This window comes from Hyalella azteca, unplaced genomic scaffold (genome assembly GCF_000764305.2).
Source record: "Hyalella azteca isolate HAZT.00-mixed unplaced genomic scaffold, Hazt_2.0.2 contig13061, whole genome shotgun sequence".
Lineage (NCBI taxonomy): Eukaryota > Metazoa > Arthropoda > Malacostraca > Amphipoda > Hyalellidae > Hyalella > Hyalella azteca.
In genome coordinates, this window is record NW_025942996.1 from 56,896 (window position 1) to 70,893 (window position 13,998).

Below are 13,998 nucleotides of genomic sequence, written 5' to 3' on the forward strand. Positions count from 1 at the left end.
GAAATGCGAACTCCGGCCACAATCATGCACGGAATCGAAATAGAACAGGTAGGAAATTAAACATGTCGTAAAATATACGTCATTTGCTGAGGTTAGGTTCAAGCCAGGAACAAGATCCTATGGCGACAATCACATAGGGTGGTTAAGTTAGGGTTGATTAGGGTACGGCAAAGTTAGTTCAGGTTAGGTCAGACTATGTTAGGATAGGTTACGTTAGGTTAGGTTGTGTTGGGTTAGGTAAGGTTAGGCAAGGTAAGGTTAGGTGAAGTAAGGTTAAGTGAGGTAAGACTAGGTTAGGACAGGTTAGGATATGTCAGGCTGTGTTCAGTTCGGTTAGGTTATGTTAGAGTTTTTTGGCTAGGTAAAACTAATGTAAGATTGTTTTAAACACTAATGATACACACAGGAAAAGGCCACAATTGGGGGATTGCTGTGTGTCGTAGGAAATGTGTGGCAAGAAGAAGAAGAGAGAAAAAGAAAAAAAAAGTAAAAAAAAAGTTTAGCGGCTGATCTGGTTAGGCATTGGGAAATGGTACTGCTGTACTCATTACACTCAGTGAGGTCCCTGCTATCTACTGCCACGATTTTAACTCGGCACGAGAGTTTTTAAATTTCCAAAGACGGTCAACTCACGGACGTTCCCTCTCTTCCTGGCTCACGACAGCCGGACTGGTCCTGCTCCGCCACAACGTTTGCACCAATGAAACCAAGCCACTTGTTAATGAAGTAGACTTGATAGATTGCAATCCCACCTTCGTCCATGTGAAATACCAAGACGGGCGAGAGTCAACTGTATCGGTACAAGACTCCATGTCCTCAAAATGCCCACGCGATAAACAATCTTTGATGGATAACGGAAATTACAGTTAGCAGATTAAGATGACTTTACCTAGTCGGGCTCTCACTCCTCCTGAGTCATTCCCACAACATGCACCACCGCAGGATGTTGCAGACCCATAACCCGTGTCTTCGAAGCCCTTGCAGCGAGAAGAGAAGCCATCGTCTCCCACAATCCCAAAGTCAACTCGAACACGAAGACCTCCTGAGCTTTATGGTTATGAACAGACGAAGAAGGGAATAAATAAATACCTTTCTTGTAATGATGCTCACTTCTGTACTGCGTTATATTGGTTTGTAACCTGTGACTGATAGTTTGTTTTTAGCAACAAAATTTGGAAGGAAAGAATGTCGAAATGAAGAACAAGTTTTACTATGTCACATCACGACGTAATGTGATTAGACTCCGGCGTTTGTTAGCAGTCTCTATGCAGTATAATGTAAGTATACTTTCTAAACCTTAGTCTCTACTAAATGTTATTTTGTTATTTAATGTTATATTGTTCTGTGTTGTGTTGATATAAGTTTCTTCGGAAGTTTTTCATCATTCTTCCAGGTAACTAGGCATTTGTTGAATAAAGCTTGGATTACCCAAGTTATTGCCTTCCCGATTCCTCAACACTCTTCATAGATTCATAACTGTTCTGTCTGACAAAAACTAAAATTAATACTAATAGAAATGCTAATGAAAATAATTTTTTTCATAATTTCTTATACTTCCCAAAGTTTATGCATTCAAATCTCCAATGACCAATGAAAGTACAAGATTGGATCTTATCTTAAAGCAGTAAATTTAAATGAGGTTAGGGTAAACTAAATGTAATCACCTGAGATCAAATGCCACTCAGTGTGCTAACGCACTTTTTGGAAGGATTGATTGATGAAAAAAGATGAAATCAGTTGAAGGCGAATGCTTCAGACGGAATTAAAGTAAGAATAGTTGAAGATTGGTGCGTTGAAGTAAGAGTAAAGGTAAAGCGATTCGGCGTGAACTCACGGTTGAATGCTGGTGAAGTAGCGGTGGCGGACAACAGGCTTGCTGGAGATCACGAAATTTGGTGTGGCTACGGCGGTGTATTAGTGCGAACATTTTCTATGCGGAAAACCTTGTCTAACCTAAATTACATTAAACTTATCCTAGATTAATCATATTAATACCAAAACATAAATTATAACTAAATTCAGTTCAAGGAATAGAAATGTAATGAACGGTGGGAAATTTCCCACACTTCAGCGATTTACATTTTCCTTGAACGTCTACGAGATAGCCATGATTTCTCTGGTTATATATAAGCACACTGAACGCGAATCACACTTCAACTCTAAAAGCTTGTCTTGCGTCAAAATTTCTCAAAATTTAATCATGTGATATTATTGAAACATCACGTGATAAATGGTATAAAACATTGCTAAATATCTACTAAGTCTTTTACAAGCCAGACTGTTGCACAAATAAAGATAAATCACGCTCCAAATTCCAGCGTCAAAACTTCAGTAACAAATTTCTTCAATCTTCGTGCACAGATTTTTATTAACGACGCTGAGTAGTTGAGTATAGCAAAAACTTTGTCTTGAGTTCTCACGTAATGTTGTTACACGGTCTTGTCTCCGGTGGGCCAATCTAACGTAACATCTCGATACGTTGCTAGGCAGGGCGGCCCAGTGGTTACAGTTCAGAGTACCAGGATAGGAGTAATGAGTTCCGGGTTACATCCCAGCTTCCTGCGACAGTTTTGGTCAAAATTGGCAAGGTGGCCGGGCGATTAAGAATCGGCATCAGTCCAATTATGCTTAATCCAAACTACTATGCTACATTAAAGAGGATATCCCTCGTTTGATACTCAAGCACTTGAGATACAAAAACATACAGCAAGTAGTAGTAGTAGAATGGTTTGCTAGCGCTCTACCTAACAAACTATTTAACAACGGAGGTAAAAAAGAGAACATTGCCAGCAGGCCGACAGGTCTCAATTATTTTGTCTCAAATTAAACATCACCCACAAAGGACGGATGTCTCAGATGTCCAGCCCGCTGAAGCTGGCTCGAGAGAAGCAGCGTTAGCATCTCAAAGAGACGAAGTGACAAGGAAGGACAGGTGAAGAGCAGCAGAAATGAAGACACTCGAATAAGAGGTCGCTTACACTGGACGTCGGCTGCTCGCACGAGAAAGAAAGAGAAGGGAAATGTAGGGAATCCTACCTACATAATAACTCATCCCCACAACCGAGCTGCTACTGTGAGTTCCGTGTTTAGGCGCTCATGAACAATGCCCCTACCCCTAGGAATGCAAAATCACATAGGACTTTTGACAAGCACAGACACACGTCAAAAGTCCTCCTGAGTGTCAAGCCGTGTGTTAGGGCTTGTGCGAGGCCGTGTGTCAGGTCGTGTCTTAAGCCGTGTGTCATACCTGACACGCGGCCTCGGGAACAACAAAGAACTAAGGCCATCAACTAGAAAACTCCAAACTCACAAACATAAACTCGAATATCTATCGACAGGTAACTTAATAGATATTGGAGTGGGATTTACCACCGATTTCTGGCTTGCGGTTGTTTGGCATTAGTAATAAACCGTGCGTAAGAGCATTAAATTTAACTCGTCAGAAGAGATCTGCCTAACTCTGGCAAATGTACATCCTTAATTGGGAAATCACAGCTTCACTGAATGTGCAGGTAACGTAAAACTATAAGTTATTACTATGTACACACAATTATTATCACAAACTACAAGCCTATAGTTGCTCATCTACTATTCAATATTAATTTCTGAATTAGGAAAAATCCAAGTTATTCAAATTTACATGCATGAGTAAAATGCAATAAAAGTAGAATATATGTCTAAAACAATTGCTGACAGCATCAATGTACCACAACGAAAAGTTGCCAGCATCCTCCACCAAATCGGAACGCCCAGCCCACGAACAAAGCGCCCGGCATCATGTCAGCTCACAGTCAAACCATCTGACATCAAATTAGTCCAAGATCAAATGCCACAGAATGGAACAGGACAGCACAAACAGTTGCACGGGTGCAACAGAGCGCTGGACAATATGCATGATGGATGTGTACCTGTACCTAAAATTTATTTTAGTCTAATGATAAAAAAAAATAAATTAAAAATGTCTGGAAACCGAGCTCAGTAATGTGTAACCCAAAATATTCTTTTGAGCAGCTAGGAACGGATTCTTTTGAGCTGCTAGGATCACGGGTTACACCAAAAACATGTTGTGATGTTAAGTTACTATCGCTTATTTCAAGAACCAGCGTACACTTGCATTAGATGTATGGAGTATCAGAAACCATCAACATTCTTTGAATAGAAGTCGCTCTCAAGTGAAGTCGGCTCATCGTTAACTTCGGTCTTGATCTCCATCTTTAATTTGACATAAGCGCCCTCAGGTGACGAGGGCTCCCTCTTGACGTCCATATCCATAGGTTCTTGCTTGATGAAGTTCATGACTTCAGTTTTGTCATCAGGAAAAGTAGCTGATCCACTAGTGGCAGCAAGGACAGAAGAAGAGCTTGTCATTGTGGAGGTACCTAGCGAGGAAGACTGGAGGCACAAGTTGCTGCTGTCGCTAACAGCAGAGCTGGATGAAGCGGCTATATTAGGAGCTTCAGAGATGTATGACAGCGAAGTGTTCGAGATGTCACCTCCGCTGCACGCAGCAACTTTTAGAGGAGCAGAAATGGGGATGTTTTGGACATTCATGGTGATTGAAGTGTAAGGTGGAGGCGCGAGCTGCAGTTAGAGAGATTTGTTCAAAGAGGGAGCCGTGGTGCTTACGCCTCCAGGAAAGATGGACGAGCAAGATGAAGCAATTAACGAGCACAGCAGAATATTGACGGGAGACGAGCGAATTGAAGACGCCAGATTTGGGGAGAAGTTCATATTACATTGTAGTGATGAGAGATTGGCTGCATAGGTACGTTAAGATGATAGAGGAGCTGTTGTAGACCTGCTGCTGCTGCAAAGGGTTGCTTGACACCATTATGGGTGACGCCGCACCACGAACAAGAACACCGGGAACAACCCCAGCGTTCATGGGTTTCACTGCGACAGACCCCATGGGTTGTTGTTGTGAAATTACACAAGCTGGAAAATAAAGTAACATAAGCATTGCTAAACAGCTAGATTCATAACATAAAATGTTATCTGATGAACATAAACAATGAAAATAAATGTCATACAAAAATATTTAATTTGAAGTGATAATTGTGTCCACATCGCAATACACCTACAAGGGACAAGAATGGCTCAGGGATATCAAATATTGCTCAAATGAGAAGGCAGAAATTGAAATAACCTACAGTGTATGTAGCCAAAATAAAGATATTGATGAATCTGCTTTCTCTTACCTGGTCATAACCATAACGGTCAGGTAATTCCCGTTGTAATTGCTTCTGTTGTTGTAACTGGTGTAGTTTTTGTTGTTGCTGCTGAATCTTTTGTAACTGCTACAGCATTAGGTGTTGCAGTTGTTGTTCTAGCTGCTGCAGCTCTTGTTGCTGCAGCATCTGTTGTTGTCTCTGCTGCAGATTTCGTTGTCGCAGTTCGTCTTCTAGATGCTGCAGCTTTTGTTGTATCCGTATCACCCGTTGTCGTAACTGCCGCAGCATTTGTTGACGCATTTCCTGCTCTAGCTGCTGCAGTATCTGTTGTTCTAACTGCTGCATTGTTTGTTCGGGCTGCTGCAGCATCTGTTGTTGTTGCGGCATCTGCAATTGCTGCGGCCATTGTTGTTGCTGCTGCAGATGTTGTTGTTGCTGCAGTATCTGTAGTTCTAACTGCTGCATTGTTTGTTCGGGCTGCTGCAGCATCTGTTGTTGTTGCGGCCATTGTTGTTGCTGCTGCAGATGTTGTTGTTGCGGCATCTGCAGTTGCTGCGGCCATTGTTGTTGCTGCTGCAGCTGTTGTTGCTGCTGCAGATGTTGTTGTTGCTGCAGCTGTTGTTGTTGTTGTTGCTGCAGCCGTTGTTGTTGCTGCAGCTGTTGTTGCTGTTGCTGCAGCTGTGGTATCATCTTTTGCGGCTGTGGTATTTGCTGCAAAGAATCTGCCGAGATGAAGAGCATTTACTATTTATTCACTATTGAACAATTTTTTAAACAAAAAACATGACTTTTATTGCATTTTTTTGTTTGATATCTATCACTATATATGCTCATGACAACACATACAAAACAGAAGTATATAGAGACAGAAAAGAGCAGACGAATTGCAATGGAGTTTAGGAGCACTGGATTTACACTTTATGGAGACAAGCCAGGCAAGTAACAGCTTCTCTGCAGGATTATATTATAAAATTATAATCCTCTCACAAGACTAAACTAACATCATTTATAATTATGAGTCTGGAAAGAGGAAAGCTCAAGTGAGTAAATATAATTCAAGCTGCAGCCACACAAATAATAATTAAAAGTCAGGCAACACCAGTGGAGCATATTAGAACATAGCAGCAAACAAGAGACTGTTTAGTTGTCCTTCCTGCTCGAGTCCTATGAGTAGATCGGTCTAGTAACATGGATATCAGCATCATTAATAGATACCGTCAACTAGGGCAACTCGGGACTGGCGGGGAAATTCGGGACGCACCTCTGACACGTCGTAAAACAGTCATAGTAGCGAAACTAATTAGAATATTGCTAAACTAAAAATAGTGGCCTAAACAACAACATTTTTCCTATCTATGTAGTATAAAGGAAGTCGAAAAATACGACATTTACTAGCTTTTAAAAATTCCTGAAAAAAATGGTGAAAAATGCTATTTGAAAAGTTACTTCTGCTAAGGTCTGTAGCAAAAAAAAATATTTGCCGTATTAAAAAATTTTACTGACATAAAAGTTGCACCCAGGTGTCGGCTTGAAAACGTAATTGACAGATTTTGCTTATCTCATTAAAAAAAAATGGCGGCCATTTCCGCAAGGCGGGGCTACTCGGGACACCCCCCCGGGGCTATTCGGGACACCCCGGAAAGCACATTTACAGTAGAACCTCAGTTAGCAAAGGCTCCAGTTAAGAAAAAAATTGATTACAAACAAAGAATATTGATTACATTTACCTCGCTGAGCAAAAAAATAAGTTCACTTATCGTCTCACAAATTACAAGCCGTCCTGTAAGCTTACAGATACAGAAAAAATGCTATGATGCTGCTGATATGAAGCTTGCAGTGGACAAGGTTGTTGTAAATGCTCAATGGCATGTTTATGGATACCCTAATATCACATCAATAATACAGTAATATCCCATCAATAATACGGTACCGTCAACTGGGTGATTCGGCCGTGTTCATAATGATGGCCAAAGTGGGGTAATAAATGGTCATAAACAGTGGCCAAAGTCACTCAGGCGTTTATGACCTGGTTTACAACCCTGGCGTTTATGACCCCGGCGTTTACGACCCCGCGTTTACGACATGAATCAAAAACACAGCCGAAGTCACCCCAGTTGACGGTAATTAATGTTTATGGTAATATCATATCAATGAAGGAAAAACTAGTAAAAGTCACAGAAAATGTCATTTATTCTACCTCTACATTGTCTACAATGAAAGAGGAGGACTTCAGAGTACTGTTAGTAATGGATGAGTACGTAAGCTCTGCATGCTTCAAATATTTTAAAATGAAGTTTTATTCCCAGTGTCCCGTTCGTTTTATTCCCGATCGGGACACTCTTTTTTTGCTTTTGGCACCTTACGAATAGCATATGGAATTTTTTTGAAGATGCCATTCGATAGCCCTCGCAAAGAGCTATAAAATGAGCCTAAACTTGTTTATGAAATGTTTCATCGTAAGAAGTTATTAACAAAAAACGCTCAAAACCGTCCCGAGTAGCCCCGGTTGACGGTATTCAATATAATTTTGAAGTATATGAGGTAATTGAAATGAACTGATTTCTAAAAATCTCTTCTTTGCTTGTGGCCACTATTTGTGGATTCTGGTATATTCAGAACAATTTGACAAAAATTACGGCCTGTGATAATTAGAAAATTACCTGCAATTTGCTGGTAAGAATGTTCATTTCACTTCTCATGAACTAGAAGTAAAAAGTAAAAATTACAGGATTTTTTGACATCAATATAGTTTTTTAATTATTTGATAAACCTGATTCACACTTGCACCAGAACAAATAAGTTGAAAAAGTTTATTGCATGAATAATTTCCATCTAATATTAAGTATTCTGAACAAGAGGTAATCACTAATTTTGGAATTAATGCATACTCATATTTCCTTCATAATGATCTAGAAAAGTTTGATAGTCCATTAATTCATGATATGTATGACTGTATAGAAGTTTTAAAATAGCATATTTATTATTAAATTACTATATCTATTCAATATTCATGGTACAAGGTAAATTAGATACAAATCAAGAGATGGGTTGTGCTGGTGGGGGGCATGTTGCCAGGAGGCATCTATCCATATTTTCTGCCCTACTACCTGCTCTCTATAGATGAATCACTTAGTAATTATTGTCAAATGTATGTTTTCGTTTTGTTCTTTTCAGCCTGTAAATTCACAATATTTATGGCAACTTGGCCAATTATTGTTATAGTGATTAGGGGACTATGCAAATAAAATTGTTGATTCCTTAATTGACGAGTCTTTAAGTGGAACTGCCAGAAGTTGTTAGTGAGTTTAGTTAGGTGTGATCCTTTTAATTGCAAAGATGTTTTGTAAGTGTCATGTAATTTTACTACCTGCTAATCTGAGTAATTAGCTTTGTTTGCGCTTTACTTATCATCCAATGTTAATTGCAGGAATGTAGAAGCAAAGAAAACACCCAAAATATTCACCATTTTTCAAAAATGGAAACGTTTTGGAGTCCAGCTCCATCATCAGTTCATCATCAGTGTTGCTGACCTATGGATTTTGGAATCCCTAAATATTTTTAAACAGAAACCTAGCTTAAGAGGAATGTCTTGGTCAAATTTTGACAAATTTCACTTTTTTGGTTTTTATACTTATCTTAAAGCATTCATTCTGACACATCTAATGGTACCAAAACCATCTCTGTACATTGATTTATGTGTTCACGACAGAACGCGAAAGGGTTAGAGGTGGTGGAGTTCTTTCACATTTAAGATAGGCTGAAATTACGGGTAGCACACTTAAATAGCTAGACTGAACACACTGTGCTTCAGTTATCTGCCTGCAGTTGTATGGGATGGTCCTCGTGCAGTCGTTCGCACCATCCTCGACAGAAATTGAGCTCCAGTATTGTCTAGTCTTGCAACCTTGAATGTCTATTTTAAGGTGCGCAGGCTCTACTGAAAAGTTAAATTTTTGTCACTGGAAAACTATCCTACAATTTTGAAGCTACAGCAATGAGAGATACATCATTTGATTTGTAAATTAAAGCTCTCAAAATGATGTTTTCACTTTTTTCAATTTTGATATAGTTTGGATTAGATTTTGCTAAAAGGTGGAGCGGAGGGGGGAAAAATAAAAAAAAATGACAAAAAATCCCCCACACCCATAAAGTTCAAAATTTGGAAAAAAAGAAACATACTTTTTAAGATATGATCTTTACAAATTGAATGATACGTGTCTTGATGTTGTAGCACAATAGGTATTTGTACGAGATAGATTTTTGAAGTACCCCCTTCTTTCCATTTTCTATCAATTTCACATTTCCTTTCATTTTTTGAAAAAAACTACAAAAAGTTCTTAGATTTCTGTTTTACATATGTGTACCAAGTTTCAAAGTGATCCGTCTGTAAATAAAAAAAGTTTTTCTGCGACTGAGACACTCCCCTTAAATGCAGCCTTCAGCCCCTATCCTCTTGAAATTGTAAATAGATAGGCCTGTCACCTTATGAGTATTTGTTTTTTAGTTAGTCAATTTACGTTTTTATCCTCGATGTGAATTTAGTTTTCTAATTGATTCTGCTTTTCTTATAAGTTTTGAACTTTTGAACTGATGATGGTGCTGGACTCTTATTTCCATTTCATTTCCCATTTCCATTTTCATTCTTAAGGAATGATGAATATTTGGCTGTTTTCTTTGCTTTTAAATTCCTGATATACATATGATTAAAGCAATCTAGTGATTTTAATGTTCATTGCCATTCTTATGTCACCTGTCATTTGGTTGCAATTTATTCTTGAATTTTTTGCTTTTGTGTATTTATCTTAAAAACTTCACAACTTTTACAAATTACTTGAGCGGTTCATCCTGGTTCTGGTTTTAGCTTATCTTTGCAAATGTTTTACTGATTTCACTCCAAATATTATAATGTTTGTCTGTTTTGTTTTTAACATTTTTTGCTTCATGTATGCAACCAGCTTGATATCAATTAAGAACATATTTTAGGGTTTTCTTGCATCAGTTTCAACACCAAATTTCCCTTCAGGCATAGTATTATTATCATCTAGTTGGACAGGTTATTAATTTATGTATTATTTATTTTTCAGTTCACTAATGATGGAATAACTGGTAACCCTGTCCATGCTCCCTATCCCTAATCCTAACTCAGAACTCCTGAATGCAATTAAACTTATCCACTCATTACACTGTACCATAACCACCCAATAATAGCTATTATCTCATTAATCATTGTCAATATATTTTTATTTCAATTTGTAACAATACAAGACACCAGTCTTTCATTTGCCTTTTAACATACTAGATAAAAGGGTTGTTGCCAAACCTAACTCAAAGTAGGTAAAATGATTACCTCACCTGCAATGTGAGACATATACCCGACAACAATATCATCACCCAGTATTTTGGGTTGCACAACATTCTTGAGCATATAGGGCCCATATTGACAGGTTGTACAATAAATTGTGGTATTTTAAAGTCTTGAGAATATATTGCACAAACTAGAAAAACTTTGGCTCTCTAGGGGCAGCATTGCAAAATAATTGCTCTGTGCAGATATGCAGTTGCTCAAAGTGGTTGAATCAACCACATGTCCTAATCACACTCAGTGAAAAAACATCTTCTGGACTTTATTGAGCATTATTGCTTTAGCACAGTTTAATGGGATCTCAAATTGAAATATTATACTAATCATTCAAAGAAGTAGGAGCAGTATGAGAAGCTAATTAAGAAGGAGAGTGCAGTCATGCACCACAAATTTTTTGCACCAATCAGCCCTGAATAGAACACATAGCATATTTCTGTAAAGCCACCAATTGGCCGCATATTAATCCTGTCATCTGTAACTAGCCCATGACATGTTTTAAAAATCAAGAGCTTCATGCCACCATATTATGAAGCAAGTAGCCCAGTGTGTAATGATCGTCTACACTTGAGAGTTACATTGATTCATCACTGCATACCCTGACTTTAGCTTGAACTGCAACCAGTGCACAACAGACTGCAATCAATCAGTCTAGCTAGCCAGTGGAACTGTGTGAATCCTGCCGTGCACCACCAGACGGTCACTTTAAGCTCACAGCATCTGGGTTAGGTTTCAGATAACATAGTTCTGTTCCAAAATTTATCATCCTTCAACAAGTGGCCATTCAATCATAAGCTGATTCTACACACGGGACAGATACGAACAGGTCAGTGGCAGGCATCATATTCACTGTAAGGGTACCCACACAGTGAAAGCAGGTTTGCCTGTGCGGGCAACCTGCCACAAGAATGAACATAGGATAATAATGTTAGTGTTCACAGTGAAAACCTGTACCAATAGTTGGCAGAAGCCTATTAGTACAGATTTTCACTGTGAACACTTACATTATTATCCTATGTTCATTCTTGTGGCAGGTTGAAACCATAGCATACAGAAGCCTATTCGTACAGGTTTTCACTGTGAACACTTACATTATTATCCTATGTTCATTCTTGTGGCAGGTTGGAGCAGGTTGCCTGCACAGGCAAACCTGCTTACACTGTGTGGGTACCCTAAGGCTCTGGCACACTATCTGGTTGGAGTAGAATTTTTCTGCATTGGCAGACGATGCTGGGCCATACTTCATCAGGCTACTTCCTGTGGGCTGATTGATCTAATTCAATGGATGTGATCTGTGTGGTGGCTTGTGGCAGATAATGTTACAGACAAGAAGTGTTATAAGCTACATTCTTTAGGGAAGAGATTATGAAAGCCCATTTGAAGCACGGCAGTGGTGGTCTCCAACAGGCATCCCATTAAAAAGCACTCTCAGTTTTCAACTAAACAACTAACTTTTCTTCGTAACCTTATCCCCTACGGTACATCGTTTGGCGAAATTGTCCTTTCCTGCAAGCCTTCTGTCAGGGGTGCCCCTTCTGGGCTAGTTACTGATGGCAGGGTTAATATGTGGCCGATTGGTGGCCTTACGAAAATATAGGTGTTCTATTTGGGGCTGATAGGTGCACAAAATTGGTGGTGCACAGCTGCACTCCTTTCATATTTTATACAAAAGCGATTTGTGGCACATCAATAATGTCCCACAATTTAGTTTTGCTCAACATGTTGACTTAATGAAAGTCTGGCAGGGACCATTAGCACAATAGGATTGTATGTCAGAGGAGGTGATTGCAAAATTTCTTAATATGCCTCCTAGTCAATCTATATTATCACGCAATAATACTGATTGTCTTGGGGCTGCCATCAATCTATTTTACAAGCAATTTTGTGTGTCTACTGACTTTTTTATACATGACCTTTTTGCTAATTTTTTGTGCTAGGGATACCAGATTGCTAGCTCCACATAACAGAAATATAACAAATTTTTTTATCCAAAACAGATTAATACCGATGACTTTAATGAAAATGATCATCAGAAATGTTTGTTAGAACAAGAGAATCATTATAATAATGAATTTGTTTTGTGTGCCTTGCGTTCAGAATAAAATTAAGCCTTCCAAATATTTTTTTTATTCAGAGTTTTATTTTCAAAATTAGTAGTTCTAGTTGCTTTCCAATTGTATTAGTTCTAAATAATTGCTAACAAAACAGTCTATGCCTATCATTACAAATTGGCCACATGGGTTGTAATGCACAAATGTCCATGCTGATCATTGTTCATTGGCCATAGCAATTGCAATGCAATTACATCCCTCTCATTCATCACGCATTGGCCATATAAATCATAATGCACAAACGTCCCTGCCTATCATTGGGCATCGGCCATCTCAATCAAAATGTGCATATGTCTGTGCCAATCATTGGGCATTAGACACTTCAACTGTGAATTGTAATCTATGGAGAAGCACAATTGGCTACCACTGTCCAGTGGCTTCCACCTTGATCATACCTTTGCATCTTTGGTGCAATGAAACTGGTCTCTTCAACCTATTTTGTGACATGCTTTACAGTCTGACAATTGAGAACTTTGTAGTTTTCCATTGTAGTTTTTGAGAGATGAATACTTTTTGTTTAGGCCCTATATGGTTGTATTTGTGGATGGCATGGGATGCCAGTGAGGTAAATATTTACTTTCTGAACCGCAACTGGATTTTTTTGCACTGTGGTTTTATGGATTTTCAAGTAGTGATTCTATTTCTTCGAGCCATGAATTCCATATCTTGGCCATTATGCATCACAAAGAACCATTTACGAGCTGCAAACTCATTTACAAAGGCCTGTGCACCAAACCTCTAATCTTACTTTAGAAACAGCAACACTAACATTTGTCTTTACTTTAGTGGGAACTGAACACATGATTGTCATGTCCAGGTGTGACAACTGACCAGTCCAACCTGTATAAGGTCATTTACTGCACCTCAAAGACAGCATCATCATCTGAACTCTTTATAATGCAGTTAGGCTGCTGTGATGAGACTGCAACTAAGCAATCTTCAAGGAAACATTCATCTATTTGATGTGTGTATGCAAGTCTTCCAACAAGGAAGCCCATTTTTTGATGTTTGTTGACTCATGCTTGAATAACTTGATTGCGATTAATTTTCTTTGCCCTATTATTTGAATATATCTTAATAAATTCACTTCAAATTCTGAATGATTTTGTCTGCCATCCCTCGTTTTCGAACATTTTGTGTCTTTTAGAAAATGTTTGTTGTTTAACATGGGAAACTATTTCATTATATAAAACATAGAGCACGTACCATATACATATAGTCCATTAATAATACAATTTAATTTGATAAAAATTAATTTTTAATTCAAAAAATATAATCAGATTTTTAATTTAACATTTTTCTAATAGAATTTAATTCTACAGCATGTACCATCTAGTGTATTAAATAATAAAATTTG

The 13,998-nt window shown here is 38.4% G+C and overlaps 1 protein-coding gene across 1 annotated transcript; it reads right to left on the reverse strand.

Annotated features, from left to right (window-relative positions):
* Window positions 1–1,191: 1,191 nt before the first annotated feature.
* LOC125178819 (bromodomain-containing protein DDB_G0280777-like) lies at window positions 1,192–13,128 on the reverse strand. Its single transcript, XM_047883492.1, has 4 exons — window positions 13,104–13,128; window positions 12,399–12,463; window positions 5,199–5,750; window positions 1,192–4,935 (listed from the first exon to the last, which is right to left on the reverse strand). The coding sequence occupies exons 1-3, from the start codon at window positions 13,126–13,128 to the stop codon at window positions 5,298–5,300; spliced, it is 543 nt and encodes a 180-aa protein (XP_047739448.1). The 3' UTR covers window positions 1,192–4,935; window positions 5,199–5,297.
* Window positions 13,129–13,998: the final 870 nt, after the last annotated feature.

Excerpts from the sequence above, each read along its gene's own strand:
- LOC125178819 (XM_047883492.1), bottom strand. The coding sequence starts at position 13,128 with ATGGAAAACTACAAAGTTCTCAATT. Across the intron at positions 12,464-13,103 it reads AAACTACAAAGTTCTCAATT|CACAAAAAATTAGCAAAAAG; the intron begins GTCAGACTGTAA and ends TGGTATCCCTAG. Across the intron at positions 5,751-12,398 it reads ACACAAAATTGCTTGTAAAA|CTGCAGCAGCAACAACAATG; the intron begins TAGATTGATGGC and ends CAGCAACAACAG.